At 38.2% G+C, this 20,791-nt stretch overlaps 1 protein-coding gene across 3 annotated transcripts in view; it reads left to right on the top strand.

Annotated features, from left to right (window-relative positions):
* The window catches only part of OBI1 (ORC ubiquitin ligase 1), a 40,043-nt gene extending 20,295 nt beyond the window's left edge, over window positions 1-19,748 (top strand). For all 3 annotated transcript variants that reach the window (XM_043478010.1, XM_043478009.1, XM_043478011.1), the window contains 2 exons: window positions 476-564; window positions 17,004-19,748. In XM_043478010.1, coding sequence (XP_043333945.1) covers window positions 476-564; window positions 17,004-18,519 — 1,605 coding nt within the window. In that variant the 3' untranslated portion in view covers window positions 18,520-19,748. The remainder of the gene's footprint in view (window positions 1-475; window positions 565-17,003) is intronic.
* The last annotated feature ends 1,043 nt before the right edge of the window (window positions 19,749-20,791 follow it).

Genomic DNA, 20,791 nt, shown 5'->3' on the forward strand with positions numbered 1-20,791 from the left:
CATTTTGAAGAAAGTAGGCAAGTAGTTTAACAATATTAGATATGCTATCACTAAAAACTTTTTAAATAGCAACCAAAAATCAATCTCATAGTGCAAGATACTTAACCATTAGTTTTGTGAATAATTGCATGTGGTATATTGTTACCATGCTTAGAGTATTCAGTTACGTGAAAAAGGAAAAAAAAAAATGTCGTTAGTTTAGTCCCTTAACGACTCTAAGCTAACTAACATAGCTCTGTTTGTTTCCCTGGATAGAAGATTTGCAAAGTGCTTGGGGAATTTGGATTAAAAATGCGTGATCGTGTTCAGTTTCCCAAGTCATTCCCAATGGTGATTTTAAGTTTCTGAAGACATGCTCTAGTATTCAGTTTTCTCATACTGTTGCTCTAAAAAATACAGATGGCTCATGTCATAATTTTTACACATTTGTTTTTAACTTGTGCTTAATTATTTTCAACACTTTTTTTTTTTTAAGGCAAATAAAAAATTGAAATTGGAAAATAGTGGCCTGGTGAGGGAGAATTTACGACTGAAAGCTGAAGTTGATAACAGATCACCTCAGAAGTATGTATTTTGCTCATAGAGCAATGTTTCAGGTTATGTCAATGTTTTAGAATAAGCTGCTGTTACATTATGTTTTTCACTGGATTCTTTGTTGAAATATGTAAGTTTAAATAGAATGTCTTACCTGTAAATGTCAAGTGTATATTTAGGTTATTGGTAAAATCTTAGTCTCAGTTAACGCTAGTGTCGGAAGAAAGGATTTCCTTCTTATCCTTTTCCTTTACCTAATTATCAAGAGGTTTGTTTTATGTGACCTAAGACTGGTGAGCCTCCACTTGGTTTTACATATAACTGTTTAATGATCCTAACAATGAGTAGGGAGACTAACATGATGCCTTTTGGATATTTTTTGAAATAATCTTAATGATAGTTAAAATTCATCCATTGCTTTGTCTTTACCAGGTACAACAATCTGTGATATAGAACTACTACTATTCTCCATTTACAGATGATTAAATGGAGATTTAGAGGTCAAATTAATTTTTCTAAATCTTCACAGCTAGTAAGTGGTGGAAATAGGATTCAAACCCAGGTAGTCTAGCCCCAGAGCTGTGATCTGTTACATTACACTGAAAGCTGTTACACTACCCATTACCCTAAAAAACCTATCTGAAATAGAATTTAAGGCTTCATTTGTTGAATTTTGTACTGATTTGAACTGTACAATTAAATGAATTCTTTTATAATGGGGATATTTTCACTCCATTCCAAAAGATACAAGATTGCAACATTTTGAACAGTTAGTTTAAAATGCTAAGAAACAGTTGAGAATTAAGACTTGAAGATTAAGAAAACATGAGAGAGAGCACTTGAGGTTGTTACTCTTCTAGGGGGAAAAAAAAAGACAAGTGAAAAGAAAATGTGGCCCCCATCCCTCTGAGGAGTGGCATATCAGAATTCCACACTTTCTTCCTGTCTAGCCATTTTCTCCTAGTGGAAAAAGACAAGAAAGGCATAAACAAACAATGGAAATTTATCCTACCAGAGGTAGTTCTCTGCTTGTCATTTGAAAAGGAGAAAATATTGCCCTCAGTAAAACCAACTGTGGTATCAGGAAATGGTAGAAGTAAACCATAATTACTCAAAGCAGAGATAACTAACCAATAGAGAAAGAAGCATAGCTTTTACTTTTAAATAGTTCCTTCCCCTGTGCTCTCCAACCTCATTTTTCTTTTCACTTCAGATAATGTCCTACTTTGATGAATTAGTGAAATAAGTTTAGGAAGTGTTGCCATTAATATATGGTGGTTTGAATCTCTGCTCTTCTTATTTATTGGCAGCTCGCCTTGCCAGTCATAATAATGTTTGTCCATTAGCCATTTCCCACAGCAGGCTGAATGGAACTAAAGCCATTTTGTTCGTAGCTTTTATTTCTTGAAAAGTTGCCCACCAGATTTCAGATTGAGCACTAGCCACCAGGATGTTTTGTTTTTAAATATCCTTGATTCCTACCTGATAAACAACTGAAGAATCTCACCTAAAGAAACCTCACCTCTGTCTGTTCTCACAAGCAGTCACACTTCTGAATCTCATATCAGTTTGCAATGCACTGAGGTATTAGAAGCGTGGCATTTGTTTACCTCTGCATCACCAAACCCCAGTGGGCGTCAGAGAGACACTGACCGCAGCTGAAAATATCCAGATCTGGTTCACTTGAGGAACACTCTTACTTGTATTGAAAACAATATGAAATTTTGAGAGTTTAAAAGTAAATGCAAGCAAACAGAAGCTATCCATTCCATTTCATTTCCTTGATTAGCAAGTGCCTTGACCAATTACTTTTCTCCTCTACTTGGTTAGTTGTCAAGGTGTACTTTTTACACATGTGGCCTTAGTGTCTAATGTATCTTTCAGGTTGTTCAGACATATTCTACGAATCAGGCAGAAGAGAGAGCTTTAAAATTTAGATACTAGAGAGGGAAAAAAATTAGGAAGGTGCATTTGTTAGCTGGGCTGCCATAACAAATACTATAGACAGGGTGGCTTAAACATTGGATATTTATTTGCTTATAGTTCTGGAAGCTAGAAATCCCAGGTCAAGGTTCAGCAGTTTGGGTTTCTGACAAGGGCTCTCTTTTTGACTTGCAGTCAGCCACCGTCTCACTATGTCTTTGCATGTCAGAGAGAGAGTGTGTACTCTTGTCTCTCTTCTTATGCGGACACCAGTCCTGTTGGATTAAGGCCTCCTCTTTATGGTCTCATTTAACTTTAATTACCTCCTAAAGACCCTGTCTCTAAATATAGTCATACTGAGGGTTAGGGCTGCAACAGATGAATTTGGTGGGGGAGTGGGGGAAGAATGGGAACACAATTCAGTCCATGGCAGAAGGTATTTCTTTTAAGGACTTGTGTGTGTGCTCTGTTGCTTAGTTGTGTCCAATTCTCTGCGACCCCATGAACTGTAGCCCACCAGGCTCCTCTGTCTATGGGGATTCTCAGGCAAGAATACTGGAGCAGGTTGCCATTTCCTCCTACAGGGGATCTTCCTGACCCAGGGATCGAACCTGCATCTCCATGTCTCCTGCATTGGCAGGCAGGTTCTTTATCACTATGCCACCTGAGAAGCCCCCCTTTTAGCACAGTCGAGCAAATATCATGCTGTTGCCCCAAAACTAGACTACAGTCCAGTGTGAACAAAGGGAACTTAGACATTTACATTGATTTCAAGTAAATAGTATTGTATAAAAGTAATGTATTTTATGATTTTTAAAAACAGTGGTATAATCTTTAAAATGAAATCTGGATTTAGTCTCTCTCTTCTAATTTGTTTTACCTGAAGAAAACCATCTGCCTGCCCTTTCGGTTTTCTCTAACATGGGCTTCTAAGACTTATTTGATATTCGGAACTCAAGAGGTGGTGATAGTGTCCTTTAGTTTGCAAGACTGGTATATGAAGAAAAGCCATTCTTCCAGCCAGCCCAGAAATACTGAACATGTATTTACTTGACAGTATCCTCGATACTTTGAACTGTACAGAATACTGTTTCTGACCCCTAAAGTTGGTTAGGTTCCCCTTACTATCTTGTACTTTCCCTTTTTAACACATAATCACAATTACTAATAATTAGTGTTTCGTGTATTTATTTCAATGAATATTAAAGTTTTGTGAAATTATTCCAGTGAATTCAATCCTGAATATTCATTTGAAGGACTGAAGCTGAAGCTGTAATACTTTGGCCATCTGATATTAAGAGCCGACTCATTAGAAAAGACCCTGATGCTAGGAAAGATCTGAGGGCAGGAGGAGAAGGGGGTGACAGAGGATGAGATGGTTAGATAGCATCACCAACTCAATGGACAGGAATCTGAGCAAACTCAAGGAGATAGTAAAGGATGGGGAAGCCTGGAATACTGCAGTCCATGGGGTCACAAAGAGTCAGACATGACTTAGTGACTGAACAACAACAACTATTACTTATTTCATATTTTTCTGAGTGAGGGCTATAAAACTATAGTTTTATTCACTATTATAGCCATGCATTTTATAGAGTTCTGCTCCTAGTATATATATCTGTTGAGTAAATGAATAAAAATGTAGCTCCTGAGAGAATTCCCCTTCCATTTTGCCAAAGATTTAATGAAGAAATTGAGTAATTTTTCCTGTTCCTCTTCTCCATCTCCCATTTAATGGGGGATCCCAAGAGTGTCACACCTCCACATAGTAAGAAACAAAAATAAGAAGCTGAAGGAAGGTAGAACTGCGTTTCTCCTATTCCTAAACTGTGCCTAGAAGTGTGGATATATTTGTCCTTGATAGAGTTAGGAGTTCCTTAGTGATTTTTTAGCTTCAAATATTATGAAGCTTATTAATGACTTGTAAAGCATTTGAAAGTATGATGCCCTGTCTCCAAGGCCACTCTGTTCACTTGTGCCATTCTTTTTGCTCTAGTCTCACTGGGCAGAGTTTGTGCCATGTTGCCACCTATTTTGAGGCTTAAACAGAGCAGCTGGCCTATGCCCTTAGCTTCTAACTTATGTTAATAGTGTAGGGTATGAAATATATATGTACATATACTAAATTTTGTATACATAGAATTCCATAGGTCATTTAAATCAAACTTGGTTATAATTGGATTAATAATGGCTTTCCTTTCTATAAGTATGTATTCGGTAATGTTATTGTATCTTTAGTGAGATCTGTGGGTTTGATAGTGTTTCCCTGCAAGCATCATTTTCACTGCCCAGCAACACTAAGACTTATCATTATGGATCCGTTTTTACCCATGCCTCAGCAACTTCTGGAGGAAGATGAATGCTCCAGATACTCCTGGGTGGTGATCAGTATTCTATTAGGACATGAAAAGAAGTGTTCTGAGTAGGACAGAATAGACTTCATAAATCATAAGCTGTACGTTCTTCCCCTCTTGCTGTGTTTGTGTTCCTTGAGCCATCTCATCAGCTCCCATGGCTTTAATAATCATTTTCTTAATATGTCAGCGATTACAAAATAAAATCTAAATCATTGGCCTTGCCTTTTCTCCTAAACTGTAGATTCATGTTTCCTTCTGTTTATTTTATACTTTCACTCAAGATCCTATACCTTAAATTCACTGCACAGCACAAGAGTTAAATAAATGCCTAATTCTGGAGACAGACTACCTGGTTTCAAGTTTCCCTTCTTCCACTCTCTCCTTCCCCTACCCAATTCAATTTTCACTATACTCAAAATGTTTTTTTATGAAGTGTAAATCACACTATTAAATCTCTTATCTGAAACTGTCCAGTGTTTTCCTAAAATACAATCCGGACACTTTACCATCTAGTCACGATGCTTGCCTGTTCCATCTCATTCCTGTAGCTTATCCTGCTGTAGCCATACCGGCTGCCTTCTGTTTCTAAAACATGCTAGAATTTTTCCCTCTGCTAGAATGTCCACATCTTTATATGGCTGTCTCCTATTACCAGATTCAGAGAGGCTTTTCCTGATCATTCCATCTAAAGCAGTCCTCTGAAGTTGTCCCTATGACCTTTCTCTTGTGGAGTTTAGAATGGAGAAGACAGAACAAGAGGTCAAGCAACTAAACAAACACGGTAATTTCAGACAGTAATAAGGGCTAAGAAGACAGGTAATACTGTAACATTGGTTGTGCATTAACTATGGGCTCTGTTATAAGTACATCTCAAGTTTTAACTCATTTAACCTCACCCACCTATTAGATAGGTACTACTACTAGCTCCATTTCACAAGATAAACACTGAAGTACAGAAAGTTTAAATATCTTCCCCCAAGTCACAGTGCTAGAAGGTAGACAAAGCCAGAGTTCAGCTCTAGAGAGTCTGACTCCAGAGTCTGTGCTAATAATCATATGCTGTATTACTTCACCATGCCATGATTTTATCACTGCAGTTAAGACTGAGGCAGGAAGTGGAAGGTGCAGAAGCAGAGGGCCGCTTCCTTCCTAGCTTCCCTCCCTCCTTCTCTCCCTTCGTTCCTTCCCTTTCTTTAACATTTAACGGTGGCTTTATGAGGTGAATGCTTGAAAATATTCAACATGAAATTTAATTTACTCCACACTAATGTTTGCAAATACATTGTTAGCAATTCTTAAATATTTCAAATCAACTAACTTGAAGTACAGAAGGCTTGTTCTCAAATAACTCTTCTGAGGTGACATGAAATCTGAATGAAGCCTATATGACTTGATTCTAGCCTTGCTGCCCATCTCCTTCACTTGCAAAACCCCAGCACCTGAAAGGCACGTGATACATACTTGTTGAATAATTAAATAAATAGATAAATAACATTCGATAAATTACTTGACCTGTTGGGGCCATTACTTTCTTTATGTAAAATGCGTATAATGTACCACTTTGAAGATGAAATAATTGTATGTCCTTGGCACACCAGGTAGCACAGAGAACTGGTAGAGGTTTGTGTCTAAATAACTGGATCTGTTATCCATCCCACACTAGAGATTGTTTATCCTCTGGCTTTGTTTCTGTCCTCGTTAATGGCTCTACAACTTACCTGGTTGCCCGAGATAAAAACCTCAGTCTTCCTTTCCTGTGTTTTCCACCACTTCTTCTCATCCCATTCCTTATTGTCCAGTATATTCTATCCTATCCATTAAATTCCTATGTAATGACTCTTCTTCTTGTTCCCACTAGTTTTGATCCACATGGTTTCGTGCTTAGCCAATTTTAATAGCCCTCTGACTCATTGCTCTTGTCCTGTCACAGCTCTGGAGCATGTGCTGAATGTTGCCTGAATTCTAGAATATAAATTTGCTCATCTCACTCTTGTTAATAACCTTGGGCGATTTCCCATTGTTCATAAGTTGAAGGCAGGATTTCTTAGGATAGTACATGAGCCTCTTTACTAATAGGACTTTAGCTTAGCCTTCTTAGCCTCTCTTTAGCCTTCTTCTTCATGTACGCTGCTGTGGCCATGATGAATTTCTCACTGGGCCTAGATTTGCATGTGGTGACATGTACCTTTGCTCATGTCTTTTCCTTTGCCCCTGGTCCTCTCCATTAGCCTTTCATTTTTTATTCAGCTTGATTAATCCCTACCCATCCTTTGAGACTGAGCCCAGTTGTCATTTTGTCTATAAGGCTCTCTTAAGATTTCCTATTGTTCTTTGTATTGTTTTAAGGATTATGCTGTATACTGATCAGTTCCTTGACTGTCATGCTCAGTTAATCTTCCAATTCCTTGGAATTAAGACTTTTTTTTTGGCCATGTCACATGGCTTGCAGGAAGTTAGTTCCCTGGCCAGGGATGGAATCCATGCCCCTGCGATGAAAGTGCAGAGGTCTAACCACTGGACTGCCAGGGAATTCCCATGACTTTTTTTGTGTGTATGATGAACTGAGTGTGTATCTATATAAAGTGTGTATGTGTATTTTCCTCTGGGACATAGCAAAAGGACAGAGCATTCTCACACTCTAATGCTTTACACTGCTGCGTGGAGGGAACGGCCCAGGGAATTAAGACTGGAGCTTTCTTGAAGCTTAAGGTATATAGGGTTTAAGAAGGCAGAGAGGGATTCCCGGCATTCTCCAAATGAGGAGAGCAGAGGGATTTCCTCAAGTCTTCCAAAATTGTCCTAGAGACTGAGAGTTTGAGAGAGGAAGAGAGGAGACAGTGTCAGGGCTTGTGTTTTGAGTCTGAGTCTCCTCAGTTGGACAGGTTTTCCTGCCCTTACCTGTCTCCATGCTGACTGTGAGCTGTGCCTCTTCCTAGTTCACAGGTCTAAACTCTTCCTCAGCCGTGTCTTGAGACATACCACCAGTACCGTGCCTGGCTTCAGCTTCCTCAGCAACATCTCTGCTCTTGCTGGCCTCGGCTGTTCTCTCTTCCTGACCTTTTCTGGCCTTTTTTGTTTCTCATGATTCTGCTCTGACAAACACAATGATTCCTGGTATTTGACCCCAGCCTGATCCGCTGACTGATTCTGCTATGCCCTTTGGTTTTCCCGGAAGGGGAACTTGTAGACTGTCAGGGGAGCCTGATGATACCCTGGGGCCAGGCTGTGACAGCTGGGTGTGCTCAGGCCCCTCAGCCGCCCGAGGGGCCCTTCTCTGGATATTCAGCTAATTGGGGGTGGACAGTTACTGCAGTTTTCTGTCACCTCGTCTTTATTGTATTGATAAGATATTTTAGGAGCCTGCAGTGCATGCTAATGACTAAGCGGTAAGGTTGTCAGAAAGATTAGGAGCTGCTTGAGAACAAGGATAATGTCCTTTTGTTTTCTTCCTCATCGCCCCTCAGCATATATTAGTCTTCAGTAACTGTCATCTGAGTAATAATTACAGAGTGGCTGGATCACAGTTTTTTGTTTTATTTTGTTTCATATTGTTCCTCATGCTGAGAGAGAGAGATTGATTTAACTGTAGTGACAAATGTATAGATCGTATTAGTCCAGAGATTTTTAAGTATGCTTTTTTCCCCCAACCACAGTTGTATTCTTTTATACTATTGAGATTTTATTGTTGTTAAGGTTAGTATACTTTGGGGAAAGGTATGAAATCCTTTATTCCTCTGAGGACTGTAAAAAGATATGAAATAGCATGTCTCAAGGTTCTCTCCTTCCATGAAAGATTAGGATTGCCATTTATGTCATGTCAGCTTCAAGGCTGCTCTTAGAGAATAGAAAATTAGGGTATTCCTGTATGGAACCGAAATATATTTATCAAATAGAATGGAATTTATTTCACAGTAACTTATTCCTTTTCAATTTACATATAGTGCCCAACACTTGAGTGTCCTCTATTAAGAATTTCTAGGTAGAATTGAAATGGCAGATGCATGATTAGTTTAATAAAATAAACATACACAAAAAAGCTTTCTTTAAAGTCATGTTAGTAATATGAGCTATTATTTTTAAATTTGGTTCTGTGTTTGAAAACTTGCAAATCCAGACACTGCCTTTATTTTTTTGAGAGGTGGAGGAAAAAGGAATGGCTGCAACAGCTGACCTTTGTCTTTAGGGAGAAACTGTGGCTTTTTTTGTTGTTGTTGTTAAATTGCAAATATTGGAGCACATTCTGTTTTGGCATAAAACTAAGAGGCAGTATAGCATAGCTTATGTTTTTTATTATGTTAGACCTCTATGTAAGTAAGTATTATGTGATGTTTAGGTCCTAAAATTTTTGCATTTAAAAATTTCCTCATTTCATCGGTAGCTTTGTTTCTTTGTAGTTGAAAATGCCTACTGATTGTGCATGAGGTAGACAAGATCATGTATGTTTTTTATACACAGAACAATTAAAGATGGAGCTTCCAATTTATGATTCTAGTTCAGATTTAGTTTACATATGTCTGGTTAAAATAGTCACCCTTTTTGGGTTGGCATTTGCCAGGTTGATCTGTGCTACCGTTTCCAGGAAGGCCATTTTAATAAATGATCTTTGGCAGCTTGAAAATTTCTCTTGAACTTATGTCTAGAACATGACAGATGTTTGATAAATGTTTATTGGCTTTGTGCAGACATATCTGAATGTCTTCCTACATCTTATTATTTCCTCTCCATATTCCTATTAGCAAATGTATGTGTTAATAAATATTACAACGGTGCTAGACTTGGCACTCAGTAGACATGCTAGCGTTTTTCCTGCATCAGAGTATGAATAGGTGCTGATGTTACCTAAGCAGGGATCTCACGTCCAGGCACCTCATGGTTTCATACATGATATTTGGACTTGGACAGGCTTGGCTTCCTACTGCTTCCTTTCTGTATAACCTGGGACAAGAGACAAGTGCTTTAAGTGTCTTGTTTTTTTCATCCTTAGAATAAGAAACATAGGTCATGCTTCTTAAAGGTGACATGACAATATATATCAAGTATACAGCAATGTACTTGACACAAGGAAACTTCAGTAAATTGTGACTGCTGCTGTTCCTGTCACCATCATCGTCACTAGTCGTCACGTACACTACTGTAGATTTACCTGTTATACTTTTGGTAATTTCCATCCCCAGAGTTCACTTTTATTTATTTATTAGGATGTTGGGCCAGGGAATAGAAACATTGTTTTGGGTCCTCAGGAGGGAAGGTTTTTTCCAGTTCTCTCTCAGTAGGCTTCATATGGCTTAATAAATTTTTGTGGACTCAACTATTGTGACAGGACTGGCCATAGATAGTAACTTTTATGATTACCACAGTCTCAAGGAATGTAGCATTTTCATAACTGAGTGTTCCATTTTAAACTGAGAAAACTCTCTTGAAGAAACCCTGGCAAGTCATTGGGTTCAGCAGCGGCTGAAAATGTCTAGGGCACTTCCCAAAGCTTCTCTTGTAGTTAAAGACAGAACGCTTTCCCCAGTCCTGCTGTTACACACAGAGAGATGAGAATAGATACGGGTCACACACAGGCAGGTCATTGGGAGCGGGTAAGAGAAAGGCCCCCACCAGCAGATACAGTCTTGAGCTGCCTCAGTGCTGGTCCTCCCTGTATGCTCTCCCTGGAGTACGCCCCTCCCCATCCTCTGCACACATGCGCAGTGCAAAGCACACACTGGGACCTCTCCCCTCCTTCCCACTTATACCCTAACCCAGGTCCCAAGGAGCTCCTATTACACGCTACTCACTTAAGTTACGTCTAATCAAAGAGAAACTCCAACACTTTGGCCACCTGATGTGAAGAACTGACTCATTGTAAAAGACCCCAATGCTGGGAACGATTGAAGGCAGGAGGAGAAGGGGACGACAGAGGATGAGATGGTTGGATGCCATCACCAACTCTATGGACATGAGTCTAAGTAAGCTCCAGGAGTTGGTGATGGACAGGGAAGCCTGGTGTGCTGCAGTTCTTGGGGTCACAAAGAGTCAGACACAGTTGAGCGACTGAACTGAACTGAACTGAATCAAAGAGAGGCATTTGCAGACTTAAGGAATCTCCAGCTCACATATCATGCATGCTTTATGAGAAAATACTGAGGGAAGGGAACAATAGAAAGTGTTTTCCCCTGAAGCTCTACCTTTCCTCCATGTTTAAAGTGAAGAAGATACTTGCTTGGTATCTCTGCAAGTCAGGGAATGAGAAGGTATGCAACTGCAGCTATGTAGCCAGGCAGTGCTTCAATAAAATTTGCTCTATGACTGGGTCATTTTTTCTTAGGTATGTGTAATAGTTCTTTAAAAAACAATTATTAAGACTCACTTAAGTTTACTTGGTTTTCCCACATACCAAGCATTACTTTAGTACAGGTAATCCTCACTTTCCATGTTGTGCAGAACCATAAAAATGACCATTCAACCTAAAACCATGCAAAGCAATCTTAATAATATCAGTGAGAAAAATCAGATTGATCTATAAACTTTAATAATTTTATCAAAACATTGAATCTCTATAAATGTATATAAAGATGAAAAATAGTAAAATTGATTATCTATTTAGTACTTAATATTTATATAGTACAATGAATTATATATAGTACATTAGAAGCACTGAGAATTGGAATGTCATTTCTTTATTGAAAACTTATGGATAATTGAATTGTGCTTGCCTTCTTATCATATAGCTTATGATAATAAAGGCAGCAGTTTTTCTTACACTTCAACAAATTGTCGTATTCCTAAGTTTGCGTAAATTCGCCTTTTCCAGTTCCTCTGGCTTCCCTAGGTTTTCTTAAATAGCAACAGTTTCAGCATTCCTACGGTCAGCTATTCTCTATATTTCCATTTGATTCTAACTTTACTACTAGCATCACCAACTCAATGGACATGAGTTTGAGCAAGTTCCAGGAGTTGGTGATGGACAGGGAAGCCTGGTGTGCTGCAGTCCTGTCGCAAAGGGGTCGCAAAGAGTCGGACACAACTGAGCAACTCAACTGACTGACTAGTAACATTAATCACTTTATGATTTATTTGCTACATCTCATCTTTGTTGGCCAGTTTTGAGTTTCCATTTCTGTAAAAATGTCATGTCACAGCACAACTCTGTGTTTTATTGTCTGTGTGTGAAGTGGGTAATGCATGCACAGTCACTTTCAAACTTGGAGAGAAATGACCTGATTGGTCACAGATAGGCTGGATCACAAACGCTGGCCCAGATCCAAAGATTACTTTTACTTTGTTTCGCTCTTAGCTCAGGTGCCAAGTTAGGCAAAGATATAAAATCAAAGGTACATGAAGTAGAGGGGCTCACTTCCCCAGAGCCCTCTTGTTCCTCAAGAAGATGTCTCTGAAATTTAGTGGTCTTGGCAACCTACTGGGCTTGCTGCATTAATCCGTTTTGTTCGGGCTGCCATTGAGAACTAGAGAGGCAAAGTCAGTCACTCAAGTTTCACAGCTCATTAATGGCTGCAGAGCTCTAGAGGTTCATTCTTTTCACACCTGGTTCTGGCATGTATTCTTTTACCACATTTACTTCTTCTCACCCCTTCAAACACATTCTTTTCCTCTTGTGTGATAAGCTATGAGAAAATGTGGTCTTGGGACTTTTTCATTATTAGAGATGCCCTTATTCTAGTTATAATACCTCAGAGGTCAAACCAGTAGGACTTTTCATTTCTCTTACTTCCAGTAGGGACAGGAACGCTCTTGTACCTATGTCGTTTTTTGAACAGGAGAGCCCTCAGCCAGAATGTGTACATCAGTTAACACTGCAAGAGAAAAAATCCCTTAAACTTCTTAGATTCTAGCAAAACATACTTCTGATATCAGATGCAGCTCTCAAACTGCTTTCTGTTTTCTCTGACATAATGAAGCCTTTGGCCGTCACTGCCGCTTTGAAAATCAAAGCCTTTGGTCTCTAATGGAATGTTTATAAAAATACTCCATTTTGAAATTTGCTCAGGAAAAGGAAGTATGATATATGATTTTAGAAATCCCTCTAGCTTGCCTTGGTATTGATTCATTTAATGCTGTGTACTCTGGAAATATCTGGAATTAGAGAATAAGGAAGTATTAAAACCCAAGGTAAATAAGCTCTTATCCTCATTGTTTTCTTCCATGGAAGTATGGCATCAGTTATGCATCTCTAATTGCTATTTCTGTATGGGCAAGTAAAGTGTCTTTTGCCAAATTTAATATCAGTATCTAGGGTAAGCCAAAAATATGTCAGAAGTCTCATGCGTTTTCATTCTCTTCCTAAGGTGAAAGTGGAAAGTTACTTTCAGTGGAGTGTAGAGCAGCACGCCTGTATAAGAAGAGGAGCTCCACTGTGTGTCTCATTCTCTGTTGCTTTCCTTGGTGTCAGTGACAAAAAGGAAATAAACAGTCAGACATATGGAACGTTTAGTTTACTAATATAGTGACTCACAATACATGTAAAAGAGGCCCAAGGACCTTTGGATTATCCTATGGTGTTGGCTCTGTCTTAATGTAAAGCATTGATGTATCTTAAAGTAAGAAAATAACATTTATTCAAGAAATATTTAATGAGAAACTACTGTGTACTAAGGATTGTTGTAGGGAGCTAACCATGATTCCTGCTTTCCTGGAGCTTATGTTCTAATGAGAAGGAGACAGAAAACAGATAAACTACATGATTCAATTAATTTAGTTGATCAATTCATTGACTTTCACTATATATATCTTTTGGTTTGCCCACCAGACCAGGGTCCTTAGTAGCATGGTAAAAAGGTGCTATTCAAAGTATTATGAAGTACTGAAGTAGAACTTTGGAGAATTGAGGGCAGTGACCTTTTAGAAAACAGCAGCTCCATCAGTGACTCCCCCTTGCTTGTCCCTCTCAGATGTGCTTTGTTGTTGGCCTCTGTTGTTAGTTCTCATGCCACTTTGGCCTTCTCTCCAAAGTAATACAAAAATTACACTTAGGCAATCATTTTGACTTCAACTCAGAACATTTGTTAACTAACTTTAAAAAAAAACATAATAATAAAAAATGAGGGGCATCATCAAATATAGCATCATAAAATGACATTATATCTGAATTTCAGGCTAAAACCTAGAATAAGAAGCTGCTAATATTTTGGGAAACATTCCTTGTTTGTCACTACTGAGTCCCCAGGGACATCCTATGGGAATAGCTGACTTAATATCTAGTAACATTATTTGATTTTAAATCAAATAATGATTTAAAATCAAATAATTTTGATTTGATTTGATTTTTTTTCCTCATCTGAGGATCAGTTCAGTTCAGTTGCTCAGATGTGTCCAATGTGACCCCATGGCCCACAGCATGTCAGGCTTCCCTGTCCATCACCAACTCCCGGAGCTTCCTCAAACTCACGTCCATTGAGTCAGTGATGCCATCCAACCATCTCATCCTCTGTCATCCCCTTCTTCTCCCACTTTCAATTTTTCCCAGCATCAAAGTCTTTTCAAATGAGTCAGTTCTTTGCATCAGGTGGCCAAAGTATTGGAGCTTCAGCTTCAGTCCTTCCAATGAATATTCAGGACTAATTTCCTTTAGGATGGACTGGTTGGATCTCCTTGCTGTCCAAGGGACTTTGAAGAGTCTTCTCCATCACCACAGGCCAAAAGCATTAATTCTTCGGCACTCAGCTTTCTTTATAGTCCAACTCTCACATCCATACACGACTACTGGAAAAACCGTAGCTTTGACTAGATGGACCTTTGTTAGCAAAGTTATGTCTCTGCTTTTTAATATGCTGTCTAGGTTGGGCATAACTTTGCTTCCAAGGAGTAAGCGTCTTTTAATTTCATGACTGCAGTGATTTGGGAGCCCCCCAAAATAAAGTCTGTCACTGCTTCCATTGTTTCCCTGTCTGTTTGCCATGAAGTGATGGGACTGGATGCCATGATCTTAGTTTTCTGAATGTTGAGTTTTAAGCCAACTTTTTTACTCTCCTATTTCACTCTCATCAAGAGGTTCTTTAGTTCTTCACTTTCTGCTGTAAGTGTGGTGTCTTCTGCATATCTGAGGTTATTGATATTTCATCTGAGGATAGTTTTATTATAAAAATTGCAGAAATAAAAAAGTTTTATCTTGGTAAGCAAATTTAAAGCTGTCACTTTTGCAGTTTGCATTAACTAAACATGCTACACATTTTATCTGTTAAAAAATATGTGGGTTTGATTATGCCAGAGTAGTTAAAGTCAGGAACTCACAGTTTTGTTTTGTTTTTAACTCTTTGATTTGACTAAGCTGTGCAGGGTCTTTGGACCCTGACCAGGGATTGAACCCACACCTCCTGCATTGAAAGTACAGTCTTAACCACTGGACAACCAGGGAAGTCCCCAAACCCCACATATATTTTTGCTGAATGAACTTAAAGATCTTTATCTACCTTTTAAAATTCTCTTGCAGAAACTGCTGCTCTGTCAAATACCACCTTTACAAACCAAAATTATTTTTCTTTGGCGAAAAAGGAAAACCAGCCATCATTGATTTAACCAAATACTCGTAATTGTAAACTTTATCTTTAAAACAAGGAGGCTAGTTATTGTAGTTGCTTTTATTTTTGTTATACTCATGGTGCCTGCTTGATTTTTAGAACTTGAAGGGAATATGCTCTTTTTTGGAGTTCAGTTAATTGCAGGGAATAGATGAATATTCAGCAACCTGTCTTTTAAGGTCCTTTCTAATCCTGAGATTTTATGAGTCTATATTTACCTTTGCCCTTATTCTTATCCCTTAGTGACAAGAGCAGGAATCATGTTAGGGGAGAGTTGGGGAGTGAACTGGGCTTTAGTTTAGGAGGAGGTGATGGGTGTTGAGTGGGAGTCATAGAACTTACAGTGGTTGACTCAAAGAGGTACAGTTACTGTTGACTCCCTCTCCTTTTTTTTTTTTTTAATACTTAGTACATTTTATTAATTTTAATTATTTTTGTAATTAGGGAAAAAAAGAGAAATATAAACCCATAGATTAAAACAATTTTTAAAAATCACCTTTTCTTAAGTACCTTGCTCCAAACAGACAATCCCTGAATTCTTCAAGATGGATCTCTATTTAAGTCATTGAAAAGATGACTAATAAAAAGCCTTTTAAAATACTTTTGTGGAGAGAAGTTATTTTTCATGGGATTAGAATATAAAACCCATGCTTATTGACTCCTATGAAGCAGTTTCCTGAAAGATGGAATTTTCCTTGGTGGTCAGATCAGATAGAATTTCAGGTAGATATTTTACATCCCTTGGAGCTGGACAGTCCTACCAATCATTTTATCATCAGCTCCAAATATACCAGCAGCCATACTAGGTGCTCAAAAACTGCTTTCTGAGCCAAACCCAGTACCCATTCTTAAGGGAATAGTGAACACAAGATAATCCCAAGTGAGGGGAGTGAATTATTGTTGTGTTCTTTTTCTCATACTTTTCAGAAAATCTGAAAATGTTTTTATGTGTATTACATTGGAACCTCAAGCACTGGCTTTGTATCTCAAAGTTGGAAGAAATGAGATTGATGTCCCACACGGTTGTAAAATGCCAAAAATAAGTAGACCTGAAATGAGTTAAAGCCCAGTACTCAGAAAGGCCAAGTAAAAACTTCAGATCAAGGGTAGCTGTAATTGAAAGGGTCCACATAAGTATTTAAAGCCACTCCCTGCTGGAACTGCTAAGATTTCTGAATTTCAAATTGGCATTTTATGTTTGACAAGGTGACATTGTATAAGAAATGTATTGTAAAACACTGCTGTACAATAGGAAAATGATTGAATGTAAATATTTCAAGATGTGGACCACTGTTCAAATGTTATCATAAATCTTTGCCATTGTTTTAGGGTATAACTCTTCATGCATATATGAGCTGAATTGATAGCGCCAGCTCTTGGGGAGGGAAATCATCAGCAAGTTTCTGCCTCACTGTCAGAACTAGCGTGATTTGACCACAGAAGTATCCTGTTAGGTGTTTCCTGTTATTATCATATGCTTGTAATTACATAAATGGGGAAACCCTCTTTTGAAGATACTACATCTGTCCTTGCTCTTATCCTGTTCATTGAGCAGTCTGAAATGTCACTGTTACATGAAATTAGGACAGGTGGACACAGTTTGCACTCTTAAACTTTAGAAAGAAGAAAGCTTAAACTGTGAGGTTAACTATCCTCCCATTCCTTGCAGGTTTGGAAGGTTTACAGTGGCTGCTCTGCAGTCCAAAGTAGAGCAGTATGAACGTGAAACCAATCGTCTCAAGAAAGCACTGGAACGAAGTGATAAATATATAGAGGAACTGGAGTCTCAAATTACACAGCTGAAGAATTCAAGTGACGAGAAGGAAGCGATGAATGCCATTTGTCAGAGAGCACTTTCTACAGACGGCAAGGGGAACAAAGGCACTGAGGAGGATGTGGCATCCAAGAACCAAGGTGATGGTGCCAGGAAGCAGCTTGGCTCAGCCCCCTCCAGTTCTCATCTGGCAAAACCTTCCAGCAGTTCTGCCAGGCAGGAAGGCAGCAGCAAAACAGAAGCAAACTGTTCTAAGAACCAAGACCTGTATCAGAAGCGAGTGGAAACAATGCTCACTGTGACAGACACAAGTATGGATACCTATCTGGAAAGAGAATGGGGAAATAAGTCAAGTGATTGTGTGCCCTACAAAGATGAAGAACTCTATGATCTTCCAGCCTCCTGTACTCCTTTATCCCTTAGTTGTCTTCAGCTTAATACGCCAGATAATAGAGAGAGCTCTGTGGTCAAAGCAGGAGGGTCTAAAAAGCAGTCAAACCATCTCAGAAAATTGATGTTTGATGATTTCTGTGATTCTCCGAATGTGTGTAATAAAGATTCTTCAGAAGATGATAGAAGTGAGAGTGAAAAGAAATCAGAGTGTTTCACTTCCCCAAAGACAGGGTTTTGGGATTGTTGTTCCACAAGCTATGCCCCCAGCTTGGACTTTGAAAGCTCAGAGGAGAACACAATAGCAAATTGTGTTGGAGAAATTTCTTCAAAATTGAGTGAGAAACCAGGTTCATGTTTATCCAAGAGGTTGAATTCTCTCCGCTCTTTTGAAATGAATCGGACAAGAACATCCAGTGAAGCATCAATGGATGCAGCTTACCTTGACAAAATCTCGGAGCTGGATTCAATGATGTCAGAGTCAGACAATAGCAAGAGCCCCTGTAGTAACGGTTTTAAGTCGCTGGACTTGGATGGGTTATCAAAGTCATCTCAGTGCACTGAATTCCTTGAGGAAACAGATAAGTTGGAAGAAAGAACTAAACCAAACCTTTCTAAAGGTTCTCTAACTACTGATCAGTTAGAAAATGGAAATGAATGGAAACCCAATTCTTTTTTTCTCCTCTCTCCATCTGACCAAGAAATGAATGAAGATTTTTCACTCCATTCCAGTTCAAACCCAGGAACCAATGAAATCAAACCACCAAGTTGTTTGTTTCAGACTGAGTTTTCCCAGGGTGTTTTGTTAAGCAGTACAAACCGGCTATTTGAGGATCAAAGGTTTGGTTCATCTTTGTTTAAGATGTCCTCAGAGATGCCTGGTCTTCATAACCACCTTCAGTCTCCTTGGTCTACTTCCTTTGTGCCTGAAAAGAGGAATAAAAATGTGAATCAATCAGCAAAAAGAAAAATCCAGAGCAGCCTTTCCAATGCCAGCCCATCAAAAGCAACTAAAAGTTGACAAATTAGAAAGATGTCATTTATGTTTTTGTCCTGAGAGGAATATAAGGTTTTAAAGTTACTTTTTTTTCCCCTCATGAAAGCTCTGTACAATTTTGAATTGATAATCTTTAGTCAGGTGTCAAGTCAGAATGGTGAATTAGCCTGTACCCTGGATACTTTTGTTCATTTTGAAGAGTTTAGTCTTTTCATTTTCATTTAGGGACCTTTTTTGACCAGAGAAGTTAGGGAGAGGGTTCCTTTTGTGTCTGGTTTGGGTATATTTTGTTTTCTTGAATCTTGATTTATCTATTCGGATACAATGACCTATTAGTAAGCCTCAGTTATCTTCAGAATTTGGATTTCTTAAATAAAAGCTTTGGTGCAGTCTATATACTGTTCATAAGACAGTTTTCTTTAAAGCTTCCTAGGGTGGAAATTACTTTTCCTGCCCCTTTTTATTTATGTTTAGTGATAGTCTTAACTTTTATTCAAGGCCACGATGGAGAAACAGCACTCAAACCTTAGTCCAATATTCATTGGCTCTTTTTTTAGATTTTACATGTTTGCATTTTTAACAGTGTGTTTTGTCCAGTTTTTGTGAAAATGTGTTGCTGGTAAGAGAGAATACATTTTCTGTATGAAAATATTTGTTTTTTGTCCGGTAGCTTTCATTCTTTTATCTTTTTGTGTGTGTTAAAAGTCAGAAATTTGCCTACTTTAGCAAGAAGGCAGGAAACAGTTGGGTTTGGAGAAGATTAAACATGGTAGCTTTTCATTATTTCAGATAGGTGCAAAAGCATTCATTGCCAAGTTCTTGATCCACTTATGTCCCAGGGGAGCTTTCTTTGGAGTGGTGAAGTCCTTGTTTGCATGTTACTGTTCTTTATGGAAACTCAGTATGCATGGTAGTGGTCTTGCTTGCACTGTTTTACTTACTTAAGAAAAAGAAGTTTCAGTTGGCTAAAAGATTATCTTTTATGTAGGACAAAAAAAAAGATTGTTTTTCATGAAGAGTGTTGAGAGGAGGGTGAAAATAGGTGAGCTAAGCACAATTTTTAATTTAGGTTCTTAAAAAGTATATTCTAAACATGTTTGGTATGCCCGTATAGGCCTTTAAAAATGGTTTGTATGTTAATGACTTGTTTATCTAATGTGCACTGAACATTTTACATTGATACTGTACTGTTTTACATTAATACTGCATGCTTTTCTATGTGAACTGAATAAAGGATGTCATAAACACTGTAATCCTTGATATTGTCCCATGTTGAATTAGCCTACAAAGACCAGTACAACTTAGCATTTTTTATTGTATTTCTCTTATTATACAGGGGTTGGCAAACTGTGGCCAGTGGTCCCAATTCTGGCCTATGCCTGTTTTTGTGAAAGGCCTGTAAACCAAAAATGTTTTATACATTTTTAATGGTTTTTAAAAATCCAAAGAATATTTCATAACACAGGAAAATGATATGAGGTTTAAATCTCAATATTTCTAGACAAAGTCTTGTTAGAACACAGCTACACGTTTTCCATTTTATCTGATAGGACTGCTTTAGCACTGGTAGAGCAGAGCTGAATAGTTGCAGCAGAGACCATATGGCCCACAAAGCCTAAAATATTTACTATTTGGCCTTTTACGGAGAAATTGGCTGACCTTTCTTATAATTGACTCAAGATTCAATGAAACCATAGAAGTATAAAAAATCACTTTTATGAGTTGAAAAATCATGACCTCTGCTTTTAGAAGTAATAAGAATCTCCCCCACCCCCCGCCGCCCCAACAAAAGGCTTAATGTAAAGTAGTTTTTGTTCTATCATATTTTTTCCAATAAGTATTTGTGCATGACTTTGTCTTTCTGATAATCTTTGAGTTAGTGGATAAACTTTCATAGATACTGCCATTTAAATATCTTTGACAATTGGATATGCATTTGAAGTTCTATTAAATGTAGAAATCTAAAATCTTTCTGAATAGAGTAAACTTGGGGGTAATCCTCACTCTAATTCTGTCTGTAATTTTTTTTTCACCATGAGTGTGTTAGTTTTCAATACAAACTGACACTGTGTCATGGAAATGCAGAGTGTGTAGCCTGATTGACTAACGCCTAATGGGGGTGAGGGTGTCTCTCTTGGGCTGGAGTATTTCCCAGCTGCTTCAGAAACACTGCTTCATCCTCTCCAAAACACTATCTCATGTATCATATTAAAATAACCTGACATTACTCAATTAAAGGAAATAATCTGTGCAGGATTTGATTTTAATGATCCTTCACATTTGTACTCCTAACCTC

This window comes from Cervus canadensis, chromosome 9, assembly GCF_019320065.1.
Source record: "Cervus canadensis isolate Bull #8, Minnesota chromosome 9, ASM1932006v1, whole genome shotgun sequence".
In the NCBI taxonomy this organism is placed as follows: Eukaryota; Metazoa; Chordata; class Mammalia; order Artiodactyla; family Cervidae; genus Cervus; species Cervus canadensis.